The sequence below is a fragment of the Nipponia nippon genome, unplaced genomic scaffold (assembly GCF_047370975.1).
Source record: "Nipponia nippon isolate SJK-2023a ecotype South Korea unplaced genomic scaffold, ASM4737097v1 scaffold_1, whole genome shotgun sequence".
In the NCBI taxonomy this organism is placed as follows: Eukaryota; Metazoa; Chordata; class Aves; order Pelecaniformes; family Threskiornithidae; genus Nipponia; species Nipponia nippon.
In genome coordinates this window covers 21,819,361-21,842,153 of record NW_028262290.1, presented here as the reverse complement: position 1 = coordinate 21,842,153, position 22,793 = coordinate 21,819,361, and the positions used below count along the sequence as shown (strand labels likewise).

Below are 22,793 nucleotides of genomic sequence, written 5' to 3'. Positions count from 1 at the left end.
GTATTGGCCTGCAAGGAAGAAAAGGAAATGCTATACAACAAAAAAATGCAGATGAAAGTTAAAATATCTTTATTTCAGTCTCCTTAAATTTAAGTGGTCTGCCTGCTATTGCGGAATCTTACCTGATTTGGTGAACAAACAGGAAAATCTTCAACCGGTGGAATTAAACCCTGGGCAATTAACTGCCCATAGGATGGAGGAGCTTCTCGTCTTAACAGTTCAGCCTCAACCCTTGACAAATGAGTTTCAAATGATCTTTCAAAGAGAAAAGAAATTTCATGATAAATAAGACTATTATGTGTGTGCGTATATATATATATATATATATATATATATATGAGTAAAACTACATCAGACTATTATAATCTGAAATGATAAATTTCAGCAGATGAAGTTTTATTAATTTAATTGAAAGTTAATTGACAAAGAATATACAGTAAGTCCTTGCAGTCATTCCTATGGGTCTGTCCAGCTGAGACAAGAACAACAAAACCAATCCAGCAATAAATTCCTTAAAAAAAAAAAAAAAGAATAAAATAACGTACGTGTGTGTGTGTGCTAAATATAAAAGGCACCATGACAGATGTTTATATTATTTTATAAAAATTGAAGAACATGTAATCTTGGTATGAGATAGTTTACAATAGAAGAAACATGCTGTTAAATACAGAATTGAGATATTTAACTGCAGAAATGCAGCTTTTCCACATTTTCTTTTTGGTAACAACATCTGAAAGCTTAACTCTCAATACTTAAGTGATCAGAATACTTCTATCCCCTTTTCTTCACTGAAAGGGTGGTCGGTTACTGGAACAGGCTCCCCAGGGAAGTGGTCACAGCACCAAGCCTGTAAGAGTTCAAGGAGTGTCTGGATGACACTCTTAGTCATATGGTTTAGTTTTAGGTAGTCCTGCGAGAAGCAGGGAGTTGGACTTGATCCTTATGGGTCCCTTCCAACTTGAGATATTCTATGATTCTATGATTAACTAACCTCTTTTTATTGTCAAAGAAGAAGAAGAAGCAACAATGCCTTTAGAAATCACATGCAACAATAACTGTATGTCAATAAAAATGTTTCAAGTATAACAATAACAGATACGAAAATATTTTTAAAATTTAAGTTCTTGAGGCCATCTGTTTTACTTACCTTCGCTCAAACATCCTGAGTGAGTACAATTTACAAGTACATCCCAGTGCAATGACAAGCAGCAATCCGCAAATAAGACTCCCAATGACAGCTGCAGTTATTACTCTAGTGGGCACAATGACGGGGCAATTCTCTTCATCACTGCCATCGCCACAGTCATCTTGAGAATCACAAACCCAGCTCTCAAACACACAGCGGTTATTTTTACAATGAAAATTTCCTGGCTGACAGAAGAAACAATTTTTTTCATCTGAACCATTAGGGCAATGATTCTGGTAGTTGCAGCGATCTGAACGAGGGTAGCAGACACCATTTCGAGAGCAGGGAAACTCATCTCTTTGGCACATAGTGCAGTTGGTTTCATCCCTTCCATTTGGACAGTGCCAGTAGCCATCACAGCGTTGCTGCTCTGTGTAGCAACCCCAATTTCCACCGCATGGAATTTCCCATGGCAAACAGAAGCCATCTACTTGATAGGTGGCGTTGAATCCTCTTGCAGCATTCACTTTGTCAGCACAAAAATGCACTCTTATCTGTCCTGAGGATGAAACAACTGTGAGGGGAGCATGAGAGTCAAATGCTGTTAGCACGCGCAACAGCCTCCGCGGATTCTCCTCTAATCCATCATATATTTTGACATAGTCTCCATACCCTGTACCATCAAGTTTAAAATCAGTGAATCGCAAGATTACTTTGCGATGGTCACCAGTGTCTATCAGCCAGGTGCAGTTGCTTCCAGGTGGATAGAAGTCAGGATAGTTGGGAGAATTGAAAGTACCATAAAAGTATCTTAACCAGTGCCCACACGTTGGCACATCACAGTCTATTTCATCTCCTAGGTCAAGACAATCAATGTTACCATCACATTTTAAAGACTCTGGAAGGCAAGTGTAAAGCTTGGTGAAGCGAGAAAGACACTGGAACTGATTGCAGGCACAAGGTTGAAAGGAAGAAGCTGTCGGAGGATTAGCTTTGGCACAGATTTCTTCGTCCGAATTGTCTCCACATTCATCCATGTTATTACATTTCCAACTTTCTGGAATACACTTCCCATTAGCACAATGAAACTGGTCACAATCACAATTTGGTTCATCAGTTTTCCCTGAAAGAAAAAAAAAGAAATTATAAAAATATCATCTTTCTACAATTTAGCACTTTATGATTTGTGTCGCATATTTATTTGCTGCTTTCAGTCAAATAACTTCAACCCAAGTAAGAAAAAAATGCTCCTTTACAGTGATTGAAAAATCCGGCTTCTAAGGTGCTAAAAATAAGTCAGAAAAATACTGTTTCTCTCCTCTATATCACTCAAAATGCAGAAACATTTTGTCCTGCAGTAACTGTTACCTCCTCAAATTCTTTCTTGTAAAAGCAGTCAGACCCCTCTCCTGTTTTTGTAGTTCCTACTTTTTACCAAAGGATCTACAGCAAGAGAGAAGCTGACAGTTGAAGATTACTTATCACCACCAACCGAAAAGAGAAACCTCTCTCCTCACCTCTTCCCACAGCTGCTGGAGGAGAGGCAGGAGAAAGCAAAGAGGAGAGTGCAGCAAATGCAGAAACGCACACTTAAAACATACAAAAACATAGAAAGTTATGCTTTAAAAGTTAAGGATCCAAGTAATGGTCCAGAAAACATGGAAGCATGGGGTTTTTTGGTTGGTTTTTTTGTTTGTTTGTTTCTTTTTTTAATTCTGAAACAAAGTCAAGAGACACCTTTACTTAAGAAAATGTGGTCTACTGGCTACTACCACACTTCTAACAACAAGAATATCTTTTTCGGGGATTCATTTATCAAAGTTCCAACCAAGTTAAACACTGAAGCACAGCTGGGATGCAAGCTATTTCAGCTCTGCAATGACTTAGCTGAGTCAAATACCACTGTATCATTTAAAAGCACTGCAATTTCTAAAATCACAGTACAGACTGTAGAATTGTCTATAAAACAAACTGCCGTTGTCAAAACGGCAAAAAAAAATTGCAAAAAAACTTGCAATGCAAATGGTCCTACACAGCGGTAATTCAGGAACTACATTAGACAAATATGTACTACATCTAAATAACACTATACTTAGGGCTTTACAAAAAACCAGAAGACAGCATGATGAACTTACTGAAATACACTTTCCCAGAAGAAGCAGGTTCTATCTTGCTTTACAAGAGAACAACTGGAAGGGATCTCTGGAGGTCACCTAATCAAATCATCTGCTCAAAGCAGGGTTAACTGAAGTTTGATTGGGTTCTTCGGGGCCTTGTCCAATCAAGTATTTTCAAAGTTCCAGTGCTTAACCACACAATGTGATAAAAGTCCTCATATCTAACCTGAATTTCCCTTGCTGCAACTAATCTGCTGTGATAGGTCAAGCCATATCACACTGCTGTTCTCCTTTTTGCTATTTTAGTATCTTAGAAAGCATTAAAAAGAAATACTCTACCTTGAAATAATAATTTAAAAAAAAAAAAAAAGTGCAACATCAGCATTTTAAAAATTTCCACAAATGCTAAGGTTTTTAAAAAATGAATGCAGAAAAAAATGAAACCAACAAGAATGATAAATGTTACAAGCACTGCTGAAGAGCGTTTAAGTCAACAAATTTGCTGACAGAGAGTGAAAGGAGAGCAAAATGTATGTGCTGCCAGTGATTAAGTTTTAGAAAATGTTTATTTCACTAAGAAAAAAACAAAGAACAGATGTAATATAAATGATACGATCTTCTTGTTCTGTTACATATATATGTATGTATTTTTATATATATTATGCACTCACACATATACACATCGTTCATAATATTAGTATAGGCAATACTTAGTATGAACCTCGGCCTTGAATTTGAAACTTGTAGAAGTGAACTACTAGACTTGTTCTGCATAAATTGAATGACTGTGCCCCATACGTGGCAGGCAATATAGCAGAATACGTATGAAGAGTCATTGAATTTGCTTGCGTACTGATTATACTCTAGCTCAATGCTTCTACCTTGCAGAACCTGGAAAAAGATTGAGTAGAAAGGTATAACATGGATCTGTAAATATTAATGGCAATATTATAGTAACAAAACAGGATATGATTTCAGCCTAAGCTCTTCCTTCTGCAGGCTTTTAAACATCCCAGAAAAGAGCTGCCTACTTGATCCTGATTTCGCATTTCTAATCACCAATCCTGAAGTCATTACCTCAGGAAAATTTACATATGGATCAAAAACTAGAGTTGCCAAATAAGAAGACATGTACAAAGTAAGACTATCCTTAGAAGCTGTACCTCAAAAGACTTCAGAATAGTACAAGATAATTAGCAGAAACCATGTGCAGTTATAGCCAAAGGACTAACACAATCCTTCCATGCATTTACAGTAAACATGAACCTCTGTACTTTTATTAACTCTATTTTCCACTCTACAGCACCATTAGTAAACTCCATCCCATTTCGATACCCATAATTAAAGAGGCTGATAAATTAAAAGGGGTGGGAGGAAGACAGAGGAAAGAAAGACAAGTGACACAATCTACCTTCTAGTTAAGTACCCTTCCTAACTGTAATGCTTTTTTGTTGTTGTTGGTTTGTTTGTTTAAAATGAAATATGAATATTTACCTGGAAGATATTACTTACTTTAAATAAGAATTAATTCAAACAATTCACATGGCCTATCTTCCACATCAGATTTTAAACATGGGGTTCCCTAATGATCCCTTTTACACCTGTAATCCATGTTGTTTCTATCATTCCAGGACAAGCAGGCCTAACTTGCATCCATGTAACTAAAGTATTACTATTTTTTTCCCTTTTTCTAAGATCACATGCCACCTTTGAGAGTAGCCTTAACAACACTGAATTAAATAGTCTATTGAGGAGTTAAACTGAGCACTACTGCATGATGCTAATGAGAAGAAAGCAAACAACATAATGGCACAGTTGAATGTACAGCAAAAATGTTGTTAGTATTTCAGGAGTCTCCTTTTCACACTGGAAAGCAGAAACAATCAGATGATTATTAAAGCAGATTTGTCAACTCTTCTTCTATACACAGGTCAGTTTACAACACTGGAAGACCTCTCTGGTCACTGAAACACTACACTTCCCCCTCAATCACGAAATACTTCCTAAGTATCATATCAAGCATAGAGATCAAGCTCAAACCAAAGTTTCAGCAAGGTTCATTAAAAAAAAAATCAAACACAAAAAACCTCAAAACTAATTTTTTTTTTTAAAGACATTTAAAAATATTGGATGAAAGTCTTAAGTACTCTAAACTGAGTACCACTGCATGATGCTAACAAGAAGAAATCATGGAACAGTAAACATTGCTTATTGTTGAAAATGTTACAGCTTCTTCCAAAAGGGGTTACATACTGAAATTGTTTCAAGAACAGAGGAAAAGAAAGGAAAGGATTTTCAGAAAAACTCTACTGAGCCTGTGGCCCATCCCGTACCCTTATCCAAAATGTCCTTCCTTCTCAAAGCCCCTCAGGCAGGAATGGTGCCTTCCCTCTGTGCCTAGGAGGAATGGGAGATAAGCAGAGCAGCAGCCAATGCCTCATGCAGGATAATAGCATATGCATGGGCAGTTAGCAGAAACAGTAGTAGAGGATGACTGATTAGACAGTGGCTTTTTCCCCCACCCCCATCATGTTTTTTGGTGAGACGGTAAGCAAAACCCAGGTAAGAACATCGCCCTGAAAGCTGAGCCAGCATCAAATACAAGGCTGCGTTACTTCTCCCAAGACTTGCTAAGCTGCAAGGAGCTGAAGTGTAGAGAGAACGTTTTTGTAGGCTTGAAAACAGGTGATAGAAAGGGATAAGCCTGCCTGGAAACTTCAGGTTTGTGAAGGACTGACAAGGTGGAGGAAGCCATTAGGTAGAAAGAGTGCAGAACACAGAACAGGGGCAAACATGGCTTAGGCTAAGAGGAGATCAGGGCCCATTTGACTGAGTCTTGGTGGAACAGTTTTGAAGACGCGTGGCAGTGGATAGGCATAGAAGAGTATGAATCGTTTATGGAGCAGAGGAGTTAAAAGTGCACAGAGATTTGGAGCAGGTCAGAGGTAGAGGCAAACGCTGAGGAAACAAGAGAACGCGAAACCATTATGAAAACAAACAGGAATCTGCTGGACTATTTTTGATGATCAGGACATAGAAAACCATGATCGTGCTATTCTATAAAATCCTAGTATCACTTAAGGCCATAAAAAAGTTTGGAGCTAGTCTTTACCCATGACCATCTTCCTCCTCTCTCTTGGCAACAGCTACTAGAGCAATAATTGCCCACAAAACAGTCTCAAACTATTACTACTGGTAAATAGCTTATATTGCATACTTGAATTATCCAAGAAAAATTTTGCATGTACAAAACCAGGTTTATACTTGGCTAGAGTAATTTATCATGTCCATAGGTTTTTAAATTGTGGGGTTTTTTGGTTTTGTTTTTCGTTTTTTTTTTTTTGGTGTTGGTTTTTTGGTTTTGTTTTGTGGTTTTTTTTTTTTTTTAAAAAGAGAGTATACCTTCTGGAGATGGAAAAAAATGATGCAAATATTAAAAAAAATCCCACTGTTTCTTCCTTCTCTTGACCTATTTATGCTACTCGGAAGTCTATCCAACTTTTTTAACAACTAATTCTGATGAAAAAATTTCAAATCTTAAGCTATGTTAAAAAACCTCCCAAGTTGCCTAGTCTTAATAGTGAACTTTCCCCCTCCCCAAAATCATTCACTCTGCTTATTACTGTGAAAACTAATTCCCACTTTGAATAATCAAGTTGTGCATGGGATCAAAATAATCTACACAATGCATACTTTCAATAAGCCTTGAATTGACTACAGGAAATGCATACACTGTACCCTGCTACAAGGTGGTCGTTCTTGAAACAAAAAATGAAACCATAAAACTGAAGTAGGTATCATTTGAAACATACCAGCAAAGTAGGCTAATCTGAAGCCTTTTCTGGAGATGCTATCATCTGAATGAAATCTGATCCAAACATGATCCTGTGAAGAGATGTATGGTGAAGGAATGGAGGAGCCGCATGCTCTATAGCCTTCAATATTCTTGTAGCTTCCAATTGTTAACCAATCTGAGCTGCATCGTCGTGATCCCTGAACATCAAAATCTTGAAAGCTGGGCAGGGGAAAGAAAAAAAAAAAAAAAAGAAAAAGCCAAAGAGGTCAAAATTGTTACTGAACTGGATATTACACAACCAAGCTGGTGAATTGCTACACATAAAAATAGACATTAGCTGTAAGTTCTTTTCTGGTCTGAAATAAAAAGAGCAGCTTCTCTACCCATGTAAGAATAGGATTTAACCTTGTGGTGATGATACTTTTATTAGGACAGCAAGAATCCATTCTGTTAATCAAAATATTGCATCCACTACTTAAAGAAGCTCTATTTTGCTGTAAAAAACCCATAAAGCCTTCATCTAAAAAAAAAAAAAAAAATTCTGTTAATGAAATTGTCTGAGTCTCATTTAATGACTTTCATATACTACGAAGTGGTTTTATTTAACCCAAACTTCATCAGAACTTTAGCTAATGCTACTCTTAGCCAATGATATAACTTGACATTATAAATACAGTTAAATTGTTCAAAACTATGATTTCAACTAAGATTTGTTCCCAGTTGCACTACTTGGTTACCCAATGGGTTTGTCATAGAATTTCATGGTATGGCTACAGCTATAATCAAGACATGCTGCCATGGTAATTAAGTGTGAAGGGGAGACAGTCTGGGCAAAACAGGGCAGTACGGACAACACAGCAGTAAACCAGACATTAAATGTGAAATGTATGCTAGGTAGATAAGTGGAAGAAAACAATGTGAGAAAGGAAAGGAAATGAATGAGAGAAAGGAAAGCGGGGGGGGGGGGGGGGGGGAGAGTTTTATGAAAAATAAACTGTATGAAAAAGTTTAGAAAGCATTCTAGTAGATGAGCAGCTCTCCCTCCTTTACACTGCATTTATGCCAGTTTAATATTTAGTAGAAAGACTGTTTAGATTAAAAAGCAGTACTTTAAAAGAGTAACTGATGTCAAAGCAAATACTTCATAATGAAGCGCTGGTTCTTAGGTCAGCAGGTCTGTACTGGAAACTGAAGTAAATCTGCAGCTAATGCAGTTTCATGATCAGCCTGCGAAGCAGTACTGATTTGTATCTTGATGCTAAAACAAGCCTAGATTTCCCTCGGGGCAGTAATGGGGAATGAACTCATGAGAACTTGAACCCACGATACAACTTTTTCACATTACTTCTTTAGAAAAGTTATAAGGTACATGAAAGGGCGAGGAGGTCCCTGCATCAAAACTCAGCATTTCCAAAACTGCAATCATATCTATTGATTTACTATTTATTCCCTGCCACTTTTAAGCACACCATGAGACTTCATAGCAATGAAGCATTACAGAATTTCCCCTACGCTTTTTTAAATGCAAAATTCTTATATTTCAAAGCCATTAAAAAGAAATCAAATAAATGAGCACATAGAAACTTTTCCTAGTCGCCAACTCTCCAGTTGAAAACAAATGCTATATGGCTGTGTAACAGATAAAAGGAAAGGTAGAAAACAAATAAACCAGAAATCCTACATTTACAGGAAGGAAGAAGAAATTGGTACATACACAACTGGCAGTTAAAAATGTTTAGTCAGTACTTCTTCAATCCATGTAGTTAATACAGGAGCACTGTTACCTTATAGTAATGATCTCCCCTGGGTTTGCGTGGATGTACCAGCTACAGTTGATTCGGGCAGGATACTCAGAGGGCCACCCTGGACTTGTGATTGTCCCGCTTGGTGATCGAATCTGTTCTGGAATATCTCCACAAGCTAAAAAATACATATATATTGAAAGCAACTTGATTAATGCCATTTTTTTAAAAGCCAGTAGGTCAAAAATTAATCAACACTTGTCAGGGAAAATATCCCACTTAGATGAGGTAGCAATAAAAACAACATCTAAAGGAGTTCATAATGGACACAGGTCGCAACATATCAGCCAAAAGATGTTTTCCAGTGTTGCCAGTGCAGAAGTTTATACTGTCAATTAGTACAGATTAAAAAAGATTACTCTATACAGACTTTGACAACTTTATTAGTAATGCGAAAGATTTTGTATTTCCTAATTTTATTTTTAACCCTCACAAAGGCTTAGTTCAATTTAACTACGCATTTACACCTTATACTGAAAAATGCATTAGAAGGTGAAAAATAAATTAAAGCAAAATAATCAAGTAGTTGAAATTTCCTGTCTTAGGAAGACCCAGTGCCTGGCTATCATTTAAATACCCCCTTCCAGCCCTTGGCATGGAAATGATCTTTATACACGATTCCAGTGCTTGGAAGGCAACGAGCACTTACTGCAGCACACTTCATTTATAGATATTAAAAGTTAGGTTTACAAGAGATTATTCTTAAGAGGGACTTGCGTAACTACATTTCTGATAATGGACTAGAAAGGTTGTATTTATAGGACTAGTTCTATGCAACTGAAGTAACTCAGCCATTTGTATTCTTTCTTTATTATAGGTGTAGCTTTCTGTATTGGCCTTAACTCAGTTGCTTGTTCCTTTCACTGCAGTGTTCTCAGCTCTGATTTTATTTCAAGTAATGTACTTATTAGTTTTGTGGTTTTGTTTTGCTGGGTTTTTTTCCCCCTTAGCAGCCTTATATCCAACACCTGTCATATAGCATATTCACAACCTTCACATAAATAGGAAGGCCAGAATACTCTCGCTACACAGCCTGAAATTATGAGGAAGGGTCAGAAAACACATTAAAAATAACTGCCCTCAGTGCTTCTATTTTACAGTTTCCTCATTGCTAGTCCAAAACTTGTGGGCTCCTGAAGTTTACTGGTGGCACAATCAGTTACGCACAGTAATTTAAACACAAGGACTATTACAAATGAGGAGGGATTTTCATTTTTGTCTGATATCAAAAGCTTTTAGAATTTTTAAAATTTTGAATATCTACTTGGTTAAAATAGCAAATCAGAACTGATGCAGTGAACAAACACGATGAAGAACGAACTGCATTTGTAATAGTGCAACAATTGTAATAATGTAATTTGTAAACAGGTTACTATTTTTTTTCTATTTTCATCCACAATCAAGCTTTTAAGATCATTTTTCAAGACTATGGGGACCTGGAATTATTGACTAGCTCTAATACAATAAAAATTTATATTCTTAAATTATTATTATTACTTAAAAATATTTCTATACTGCATACAAATACATTTCTAAAAATAGGTTTAAAAGGATTAAAAGAGAAAAATGCTGGCATATGCCTGCATTCCCTGTATTAGCTTAAATATAGAACTCTAGAAACAAAAATAAAACTCAGTCAATTTACTGTTTTCACATACAGCTGTAAGAAAACATCGGTTTAAATAGTTTTCCACATGTTTCTTATTAGAGCTTCATTCATGCTGCACAGTTAACATACTTTGGCTATAGAACACAGGACCTGTCCTAATATCTAGGGACAAAAACGTCTCAAAATACAGAAAGATGTTATTTTATTTGAATATTCAATCAACTATTCCCTGGAAATTTTCTTGGTTTAATTTTGATCAAACCCTATAGGTGGTGCTCTAACACCATGATATTTTGGAACACTGCTCCTGTGTGAATGATCTGGATATACTTTACATCTTGTTCAGACAAGAAATAGGACTGGAAAGAAAAACCTGTTATTCACAATTAAATGTTGAAGTAAAATAGCAGTTTTAACAGGTTTGAAACAAAAAAACACATGCAAAAGTAGAAGAATGTGTAAAACATTCTGTACCAAGCTTGAAGATGTTGGCAAGCAATTCCACGCACTACTTCGTTACTAATGAAATAGCACTCAGCTTAAAATAAGTTGCCTTCAGGTGAAATTTACACTATTACAACATTCACGTGGCTTTTGATATTTACAAAGTGACATACAAGATTTTGCCACTGAGAACCTCTAAGGAAGCTTTTAAATTTGCCTGACAAAGAAAAACCTTACACTAGAAGATAAAAATAACCCATTCAACATATGTTCATTCAGTTTTAAAAAGTTCACCTCCAAAAACTTAAGCATGCTATAAATATATGTGCAGCATATGTCTGTTGAATAGGAACCTCCAAACACTGCTAGCAACTGTAAATTACTATGCAATGAGCTCTGCAATTTCCTCTGCTGGCACAGCGCACCCTGATAATCTACTCAATCCAATCCCTGCAGTAGTACAAGCAGTAACTTTTACTTGTTACACGAGTTTGAATGGAAGAAATTCCACACGGAAAGCCTGTATAACCAAGGTAGTATTTTCAGAGCACCATGAAAACTTCCAGTTTTACTCAAATTCAGGTTTTTTAGCCTTTGTTTGCAATAGCAGCCACACCCCTGTATTTTCTATATTCTTTTACTTAAGATGGCTTTTCCTCTATTTCCACTAAAGCTAACACTAAAGAGCTGAGGGCAAAAAAGCTAAGGGCAAAATATGACCATTTCCAGCACCATCCGATATGGGAAGAGAGAAGCAGACTAAGGAGAGCACGAGGAAGCATGAATGATCAGAGGCACTGAAATACAGGGTGGAGTGAACAATACTGTACTTCTGCTGTAGAAGAGAGAAAAATGGAACTGAAGAAAGTGTGCATATGACAAAGTGGGGGTTGAAAAAATAAAAGGGAATGGACTTGGAAAGGGAATTACAGCTTCCTTAACTGAAGGTTAGCTTGATAAGTTAAATGTACTTGCATATTTGGTATACATTCATGCACTGAAGTCTCTTCTTTATAACTCAGGAGACGAGAAATCTCCCATTTGCTTAAAAAGTGTATAAAGGTCAAGATCAACTATGTAGAAGCTGCAGTTCAGAAGTGCTGTCATTTTGAGTGAGAATAATTTCTCAGATTTTTAAAATCAAGGATAACCTTTTGAAATAGAAGAGTTTTAAAGGGAATCTACTTGATAAAGATAATAGCAAGCCTTTTAAAATCAATTCCTCACCCTCTGCTTAAGTAGGATGTTTCTTCGACAGCTTTTGAGAATATAATGTAACATAGATTTTATGCATGTGTTTGTAAACATGGAGAATGTGAGCAACATCAAGAAGGGCATGGGAATCAAAAAAAACAGTTCAACTGACAAGCACATAAAAGACATGTATGAGCAGAGGCAAACATCTTTTCACTAAGTTGTGGAGAATTTGCACTTCTAATATCAATTGCTAGTGGCCCTGCAGGCATTTGTCATACAGGTCAGTTATGTCTATAGGAACTTAAAATTACAGGAAAACTGACTAGGTTTGGCATAATTTATTAAAAATATTAAAAATACATAAGAAAACAGCACAATGAAAATTAGAGGAGTCAGAAAAAAAAAAGGAGACGAGTTTGTAACTGAGGTAGAAGCACAGAACAAATTGAGAAGGCTGCATCATAGAGAAGCAAAGATACATAGTGATGGATGCCCAAGAAGTTTTCAAATCTCGTGCTGGTGGTTGTAAGATTTTTGGGTGGGAACAACTCCCTCCTGTGTAACCATTTCTACATGGATGTTGTCTCTGCCTACATTCCTCTCAATTCCCCTCTATTCTTTGGTACAACTCTACTTATCCATCTCCTACCTGTTTTAAACTCTTTCCTTTGTGAGCCTTTGTGTTATTAACAATCTGTTTGCAATTAGGTTTGTTACTTTGCCATAAGTCTGTTCAGTAGATTGCAATACTGTAATTAGGACTGAAGATGTTTCACAGGCTAATGTGCAAAATAATGGTAAAAAAAAACTCGTGAGAGCTGTACACATGGTTTCCTGGTGTATATGGATTTTCTTGTAGACTTTTTAAAAACATGTACAACAGTTTCCTTATTCCATTCTTCCTGAAATTTGTTCACCACCCCACATTACAGAATATGACCGTAAACTACCTATGGGACATTGACTGGTAAACAGAAGAGAGTCAAAGAAAACTTTACAGTACAAAATTCAACTTGCAAGTTATAACAAGAAAATAATTGAGAAATCTATACAAAAATTCTGTCGCAAGATCTAGAGAAGTAAAGTACCTGTAGCAACAGTGAACAACATGTCAAGGAAAAAAGTCACTTCAGAAAAGCAGGGAGAGGGAGATTAGGGATTTATCTTCACAGTAATGCCAGGAGATTAGTTGAAAAGATAAAAGAATTAGCTTTCAATGTGAACCACAAGATGATAAGGTATGCATTATATTGGACATGGTAAGGACATGAATGCAGCTGGATAAATGATCTGAAGGTGTTTAAAAGAGCTTAGAGTAAAAAGAGAATAATGTTGTGATAAAGTCTAAACCATGAATAGGGAGGATAATTATTGCATTTGTAACTCTCAGGAGCCACTGAAAGTCTTATTTGGAGAACTACGGGGGAAGAAGACATAGGAATCTTTGCCTCCAGGTCAAGCTGTAAAGCTTTAATTTCAAATGCCCTTTGCTCTGCAATACAGAGACACACTCGGAAAAAAGGAATCACGATAATTTTTTTTTTTTTTAATTGTTGTGAACAAGTGTTTTCACCAGGGTAGAAGTTCTTTAAAACGGAAGGGTGAGGGGGAATCAGTTTTGCAGTTGTGACAATTATGGTGCTACATACCTGAAAGACGGACCTGAAAATATTTCTCAATTTTTCAGATTTTAAAGGCATAAACACTTGTTCTCTAGTAATAGCTTATAGGCAAGAGACAACATTCCATTATTGCTGTTGGTAGAAAAAGCGTGCTCATATATTAGAGGTGTACCTGCAACTTGGCAGATATAATATACAGCAGAAGCATAAATACCAAAGACTACAGAGGTCTGTGCTATTAAAACATAATTTAGTAAGGTAGGTCATGTAGCCTTACAGCGGCAGCATGACAGGAAATCTACCATCAAGACAATCATTTCATTTTAAAACCCTTCTCAGTAGCAACTGTTCAAGAAAATCACTTGCTTGGTTTCAACACCAAGTTAAAGTTGGATTTAGAAAGATTAAAGGCCAGATGTCTTTGGTTCTATTTTACAGAAACTGTTTAAAATTGTTCTGATAAATATAAAGCTGTCCAGGTATGCTTGATGAAATATATAATCTGCAAGTTCAAAAACATGTTTGGGAGACCCAGACTGTTTCAAAGGAACTAAAAAAATTATCTAAATCCATCCCCATCTTTTATCCTTGGGCCATACACCTAACATTTAAGATGTACATACAAAGAACTCTAAGGAAAATGCCACTGGGTCTGCCTACACACTTTCTTCGGGTTTTCATTAACAGACCACCCCCATCCCCATTATCTCAAAATTCTCCAGTGAAGAATTTTCACTTAATATTAAGATAGAAACTTTAAGAGTATGCTATTTATTTTTCCCCAGCTGGAAAGCTATTTTAGAACAAAGGACCGCCAGAACTACTTTTTTATATATATTTTTTTAATTTATTTTTAAATATAAGTCCTCACTGGATCTTTCTTCTCAGTAGTTAAAGGTCTGTCTACCAGCTGCTGTTATCTTGTGTAGAAAGTACATTGTGTTCTCCTCTTCTTGGCACTGCCTATGTAAGCATGCTGGCCAAAGTACTGTAAGCAGAGTCAAAAATTCCATTCACCTCTTGCCCAGCAGATGCTTTTCTGCCTGTATTGCGACCTGTGACATGACTGTTGCAGTAAACAAAGGGGTGAAGGGTTGTTAAAAGATATCCTGAAAGCTGCATAGCTAGATTTTAGCCTGTCTGTGTATCTCGAACAATCCAATTCCAGCAACAATTGTTCCAACAGTGGCAAGTTACCTGTGCTGTTATTTATTATTTAGTATGTGCCATAAATGTACTATATATGATACTTGGTGCATTACTGCTGTTGAAAAGCAACAACATTCTTCATGATGCAGCACAAGAACGGATAGCAAAGATCTTCTATAATTAGACTTTTGACAGTCTTTGCATGGCAAACAATGGAAGGGAAAAAGAAAGTAGTATAGTGTAACAGAGACCATCCACTGACTGTACATTTATCCAAAAAACTTAACCATGTGCACAAGTGGCAATGTAACATTTGAAATGATACTGCAAGGATAACTACAGTGAGATGTGCAAGCTGTTGTCAAAAACCACAAGTTTGCATTTTGACTCTTTTTTTAGAAGAAGGGTGTGAAAATCAGTTTGATTTCCAGGGATGAGTGGCAGCTTCCCTATGGAAAGAGAGAGGCTTGTATTCTTCTACCCACTGAAGAGTGTTTGTCTCCCCATTTGCACATATTCTGAGTATCTGCATCATAAAACATGACCAGCAGCTTAGCTGACACTGCTTAACATCTGAAGAACAAAGACTGGTATTGCCTAATGCCTTAATGGACATCACTAATAGTCACATCACTAACACAGAATAGTCCCAAACGTGGATGCTGCCCAGAAGAGGCTTAAGACCAATTTACTGGAAGAGAACGTAGGAACCTTCGAGCAACATGTGCTGCTTTTATACCCCATATTCTCCCAGCATCTCATCAGTTTCTCAGTTTCATGAGTTTTAAAATTCTCTTTTTCTTGTATTAAGGAAACTGTGCAGTCAAGTGTACAGTAGTTTCAGTTACTGCTTCAATCTAATCAGGTGAAACGCATAACTCCTGGATTAATATTATTTGATAGTAGCAGTGTCCAAAATTACATTTCAATAAATTTCATTTCACAAAAACTTCACTGTGGAAAGAAAATATCAATTCAACTTAAACCAACTTTTCTCTTAGTTCAATGTTTGTATGGAAAAATAATTAAGCAGTCCACTTAGAAAGGCATAATCTGTTCATGAGCATGCAGATATCAATTTTATCTTATGAGAATTTTTCCATGTTCCAGTTGCTTCATTCCTTATTACATGCTGCAAAAGGCAGTAATAATTTTTATAGCCAAATATCTCTTCATAAGATACCAGGTGGCTTTCAATATTTACTATTTAAGTCATGCATGAAATTTAAACATTACAAAAAATGACTTACCCGTTGACACTCCTGAAATATGCACATTTTCAGAATGTTCTGCAAGAGCACCATTTCCTAAAATTAAACATAATGAATAAGCTAATTTCCAAGATAAAATTTGTAAAAATTCTTCAGATACCCTTTTACAGAACAGAAGGAACAAAACTGAAGCTATTTTAATTAATATTAAAATTAAAGGTTCTACATTCATTTAATGATAAAACTTAGAGAAAAACTAGAGAAAAAGTTACTATACAATGAAAATAAAAAACAAGCATCATTAGTGTACTAGTAACAATTACACATACTAGAAAGTTAAGGAACGAGAGACTGATAGTAGTAAAGAGTTTTGAGAAACTTCAGGCATTTTAGATAGTAGAGCTTGCATGATTTTGCATCAAATGTTATTTTCTTTTCAAAGGTTTATTTCAATGCATCTTCCCCATCTCCTCCTGGATCAAGATTTGTAAGTAAATGCTATGCAAATAAAGACATACAGGGGAAGACATCCATCTATTTCATAATGAATTGCAGCCTATACCCTTTAGCCAGAAAGGTGTTTCAGACATAGCCAGGAACTAGCTACTTCAAGAGTAACTCCCTAATAATGTTCAGTAAAACTAAGTATACTTGCAAAGACAAACAACGACACCCATGTGGTCATCAAGAGTTAGAGACAAAAAAGTTATTCCTTCAAATCTCATACTACTTTGTACTCCTCCAAAGTAAAAGAAGTCTGCTAAAGAGAATACGTTTTCTGATGGGTGGTAGCCCTGTTACACGATGTGACAGATCAAGTTGTATTTGTGCACATTTCCCCCACTGAACAGCTCTCATTCTCCTCTCCTTTATTCAACGTCTTTTCTTTTAACCTTTACAACAAATTTTTAATAAAATCTTTCAGGTATTTTGGGAGGACAGAGCTACTTTCATAAATAAGCTGCTTTGAACACAGGCAGTGAATCTAAAATTTAAAATACATCACTAAGCAAATTTTAAACCCACAACACTTAATCCCTCAAAGTTTTGTAATATTGAAGATTTGCCATGTCACACAGATTTTCATGTGTGTGAAATCAGTGGTTCTACCAGCACTGCAAGGTAAGTATCATATGTTTGGGTAACAAGAACCTGAAACACATGAAGAAAACTCAAATTCCTTTGATATCAAGCTTAAAAACTGTTAGAGTTAACCTAGACCATATACACCTAAGCAAGCATCTCAATGCTCCTCCACTGCAGTGGTTACAAATAAAATCTTTCAGAAATTGCTCCCAGGGTTGACATCAAATGCACAAAGACATAATTTTTTACTTCCTAAAGACACAATACAGTTAGAAACCTGATGATCAGAATTTGTAGAAAAATACAAAGTCTAATTTTTCTTTTTTTTTTTAAACTAAATTATTGTGCTCTTAAAAGTGATGCATTCCCCCCCCTTTTAAATGTACTAGTTTCGCTGCAAATATTTACATACCAAGTTGCTTTCTCTCAATTTAAAAAAAAAAAATCCACACTGTAACAATTCCCCTCAATGTTCAAAAGACGTGTTTTAAAACTATTTCAAATACTGTATTAAGTGAGCAACTATTTTCCAATTAAACTGTTTTCAAAACTAAAATACCTATATATTTTAAAAAGCTATTCTCCAAGTAACTCCTCCATTTTGCATATAAACTGACATGCTAAGGAATGTTTGCCGCTCTGATTTCATGTCTTCAGTAACACTTAGCTCCAAATTTACAAAATAAACACCATCTTCGCTGTAAAGTGATTTTACCTGTAACTGATTCCACAGAAGCACATTTCTGATTGTCTTGTTTTCTATTATTTCCATTAACATAGGGAAAACATTAACACATTTCAAGACCTCTTGTTTTAAGCTCAAAATTGCTAACTTGTATTTCATCTTTTAAATTACAGTAGGGATTATTCACTGGTTTTGTATTTTCAAAAAGGGGATATTAGCACATACAACTGTATCTCTAGTTGTTACAGAGCACTGAAAATGAACAGCATGACAAAAAAGAAGGGATTCACAAACATTTAGAAATATGAAAATCCCTGAAGTAATTACACTGAAGACAGTCAATATCCAGGCGCTCCACTGATAGCCCCAGAATCTGAATTACGGACAAGCTGCCTATACATAAAGACCAGGAAAGCGAAAAACCCGGAATTTTAATGATATCACTTCTGATAAAAATGCAGTAACAAAACATGAAAATACTGAAGTGATGGAAAGAAAAGCAATGTATATATAAAAAAACTGACAAAACCTATAAATCAGCAATAACGAGAAGCATACTAAAATGGGAACTCATATCCAAATCCTATACACATTGACTTAGAATTAATGGTTTAAATTAAGAAGAAAACTTAAGTCAATATCCAAAATGGAACACTTTAATATTTTCCATTTAAATATGCTATATGATCTAACAATTCATCTCTTGACATAAAGTGATGTCACATTTATTGTCAAACTAACTGCAGTGATTAGTCAGAAGAAGCACTGATGCGTGATGATGAAGCCTTAACTCAGATCCAAGTACTAAAACAACAAAATAAGGTGTTTTGGTTTTTTTTTTTAAGTTATTTCCTTCCCAATAATCCTTCATTACATGAAAGATGAACCTTAGAAACCTCTCAGATTATTACTTCCTTTTTTATTGGAAACTGTCACTGAAATAGAGTGTGTTCAGATGCCATTTAAGCATTACTAACTGCTGACACCTTTATGAAATTTTTAGGCAATGATCCTTATATGATCTTAACAATTATGTCACATGGTTCCATATAAAGCGAGCCCACTAGAATATCAATATATCAAATAACAGATCAGTAATTTCCATTAAGATATGGGAACATAATTATCTTTGAAATTCCTGTTAGTCTATTTAATACAGCAGAGTATATAAAAAATATTTTCTTAGGTCACCAGTAAGCTTTCATATTTCTTGATGTTTTAAAGAAATATTTACTATTCATTCCCATTTGAACTTGAAGTTTAAAACTGACACAAGTACCACCTAACAAAACTTGACACAAAGTTTGCCCACATCATTTACAAGAGCTGGTTAAGTACGTGTGACAGCACAGCGCTGGAAGACACACACCAAGAAGCTCCTGCACAAATCCATTCTGCTTGCGAGAAACCAAGTTTGCTTTTCAAGGACTGACATCTTCCGTCACTTTCTTTTTTTGGGTGACTTCTTAAAAAAAATAAAAATCACTTGTGTAACCAGGACTATACCCATCTCCTTCATATCCATTTATAAATACTTATGACAAATGGACCACTTATTTTAAGTGTTATTAAACAGAAATGTATGTCAACTTTAGTCCTGCAGCTTAAGATACAGTCAGCAACTGCATTTAAGTTAAAAAATTCAAATGGACAAGGCTCAAGATAAAAACAAGCATTTACTATGTTTTTTCTAAAAAAAAAAAAAAAATCAAAATTGAATCTTTGGTAAAAGATATATTAAACTACCGGTAATCTATAGGTTAAACAAAAGTATGGAAAGTACTTTTAATGGCTTTCTATTTAAGTGCACATGAATTTGTTGCCACCACTGCTGGTAGTATCTCTAAAGATTCCTTGACTGCAATAAAAAAAAATAAATCAGGCAATTGGTTATTAAATGAGTTAGACTCTTTAAAGAGTGTGTGTTCAGTATGGAACAATCTCCAATTTCTGAGGTGCCTTTCTGTCTTGAATAACTTTAAAAATGTCTTAAATGTTCACAGCGTGGTTATTGTCAAAGTTGGTCACTGATTCTAACGGACTCATCCATAAAATTTTATGTTCACAGCACAAAGCCAGTCCCTTTGACCTTTGTAAGTTTTTTTCTATCGCACTCAAATCTTCTGAGCTGAGATGCTGTGCTGTCTTAGGAGCAGGCAGAAACAGACAACAAGTAGTTCCACAAACACTTGAAATAATTCCTTTTGATTTGTGTCTCACAGCTGACTGACCACAGAAGCAGGCAAGATGACACTAGGTTTGCCTTCAGGTTTTCTAGCAGTTGGGGCATTTCTCCCCTATCAGTCTATATGAAAACTATGTTAAACACACCACCACCACCACCCTGAAAAACCCAATGCCCTCACAACGTCACTTCCAAACATCCTGGTCAACGAGCCATGAGCCCTACGCTGCTATACAGAGTCTGGAGAGGAGAACAAAACTACATGGAAGATAAAAAAAACATAGCCTCGGAAGGTGTTTGACTCACTAACATCTTCTGAATTTCATCTCAGATGGGAAAACAAACACAGGCCAGGGGAGTGGGGCTGGCAACAAGGAAAACATTGCAGCAGCAAACATTCCAACCAAACTGCAGAGGAAAACTGTAAGGGGAAAGTGTGGAAAAAACAATGCTTTCACACTTGAAAAACATGACATGGTTGGAAAAAATAGCTGCCAAGTTCTATATATTTGAAACCCAGACAGTACCAGTGATGGCCAGACTAACACAAAGGCTAACCACAATGCAGCAGCCTCCATTTTAGGATGCTACCCCCCTACATCCCTCCTTCCCCATAGCCTACACAGCACAGCTCACTCGCAAAATGGGAAGAATATCAGACTCAAAGGATTATCTGCATATAACTTCAGAGCATAAAACTAAGCCTACAGTCCTGAAATGAGCTTCTCCTTTAAGTTTTACTCATACTCATGCAGTTTTCAAAAAGGATAGCCAAACAGATCCCACCTCCCCGTCCATTAAGTGCTCCTCTTAGTCAAAACATTCAGATTAAACAAGACCACCTTCTGCATTCCAGATATATGAACTTGGAGGTTTCAGACAAAGAACAAGAAGTTTATCTAAATACTGATATATTTGAGAGATCAAATAATGACTCTTAAATGAAAACCCCATTTTAATTTCAATTTGACTAAAACTACTAATACAATATTCATCGCTTCACTGTGAGTTTGTAAAAGTGCACCCAAAAAATTTGGTCCATGCAACTTTGTCCACCATGACTGTAAAATCAGATTTTATAACTTTAGTTTGGAAGACCATCATGTATCTTGGGACTCAGTTAAATCCAGATTGTGTTTTACAGAGAAATTGAGTGTTGAAATGAAAAATGAAAAGAAAAAAAATCCACAGTGGCAAGCATCACATTTAAGTTACCTTTATTTCTGCTGTTAGACCAAGTAGTTACTGTCCACAAAAAAAATCGTGCACATGTATCTCCACTGAAGCTAAATTCTTCTGTATCAAGATTAAGCCTCTGCCATTAGCTTTAACAGCCAAATTACAACCCCCCTATAAATATAACCGTATAAATTGAGAAATTGCTGTAACTGAATGGCTACAGAGAGACAGCTTTTTCTAAATTACTTTGAGTTAAAAGGTCCTGTGGTGCCTAATGAATGCTACATAAGCAGACTGGACAAGATATTTCTCTTGAACCACAACTATCAGGGACAAGAAATCAAGAACACTTCCTGCATATCATGCTTTTCCAAACACCCTTTATCATGGTATGTGCTCACCTTGCTTTACTCTAGACAATGTACTTCACGACCAGACTTTCTTCATCCTACTCCCAAATTCCTGTCCACTCTGCACCTCACAGACTAAGCTTAACTTGTTTATATTGCCTCGTCAGCTGAAGTTACCTTGCATTAATCTTCACCAAATTTTGCTTCTAACTGACCAAGTGTGGATGATGCCACCAAAATAGGAACTTACTATACACTTCCATGAGCAAATTGGTGCTGCCTTACATACTACCCCACTGAAAAGCCACTTAGCAATGGTCTTATGATGCCCTAGTCCAAAAACAGCAATATCGTTCTTGATCTAGAGATATGGGAGCTGGAAACATCCATGATGCCTCTGTAATATTCCAGCATGATTCTTGGAAATGACTCCTTTTGCTAGCACATTTTGTGACAGTCCCAGCCAGTGGCCATCCCACCCACCCAAGTCTTTGCACCTGTATTTGTTAAACTACTGTGCATTTAGAATTAAATTCATTAGCTGCAGGGATTTAATGCTGTAACAACAGCAAAGAGCTACATATCCATAGGTATATGGCCATACTGCTGCCAAACTCTCCTGTACTGCAGAAAGAGTAGTACACAGTAAATTGAGATTATCCAACTGAGAAAAAAACAAACCACTTTCTATAATCTCAAATGAACATGAGGGTAGGAAAGGGACTAGACTTGTTTTTTTCATCCTTTATAACCTAGAAAAGTCTCTGAGAATATGGTTTCTCCTGTACTTTCTCTTCTCTGTGCAAAACATATTCGCCTACCATTGCTAAACTGTATTACAGAAATTCAGACTTTGCCTTCCTCAGAAGACAGGAACAGATCTACACATGCAACTTAAACATTACAAGAGACAAGGAACTGAAAGTGGAGCAAATAGAAAGAAGAAAAAAAAAAAAAAAATCCGTCTAAGCATTTGAAACTTACCCTCCCAGAACAGTTCAGTATTACTGCTACAGAGAATGCTTCAAATTAAGGTGCGGCAGAGCTCAGAGTACACAGTCCACTGAAGCCAGGCAACATTTCTTACGTCTCTATATTCAGTAACAAAGCGACGCAGCAGTGTCATTCCCAGACTCCTACAGAAACCAGTCACAGCCTTTACAGGTGACACCATTTTATTATTTCCTGCCTTCTGATGGCTTAGTTTGCAATCACTGCATCCTTTTGATTAGAGA

The 22,793-nt window shown here is 36.2% G+C and overlaps 1 protein-coding gene across 2 annotated transcripts in view; it reads right to left on the bottom strand.

Moving 5' to 3' along the window:
* The window catches only part of LRP12 (LDL receptor related protein 12), a 51,920-nt gene that overhangs the window by 5,514 nt on the left and 23,613 nt on the right, over positions 1–22,793 (bottom strand). For both annotated transcript variants that reach the window (XM_087747685.1, XM_087747691.1), the window contains 5 exons: positions 16,113–16,169; positions 8,824–8,959; positions 7,056–7,258; positions 1,148–2,249; positions 123–255 (listed from right to left, as the gene is read on the bottom strand). In XM_087747685.1, coding sequence (XP_087603811.1) covers positions 123–255; positions 1,148–2,249; positions 7,056–7,258; positions 8,824–8,959; positions 16,113–16,169 — 1,631 coding nt within the window. The remainder of the gene's footprint in view (positions 1–122; positions 256–1,147; positions 2,250–7,055; positions 7,259–8,823; positions 8,960–16,112; positions 16,170–22,793) is intronic.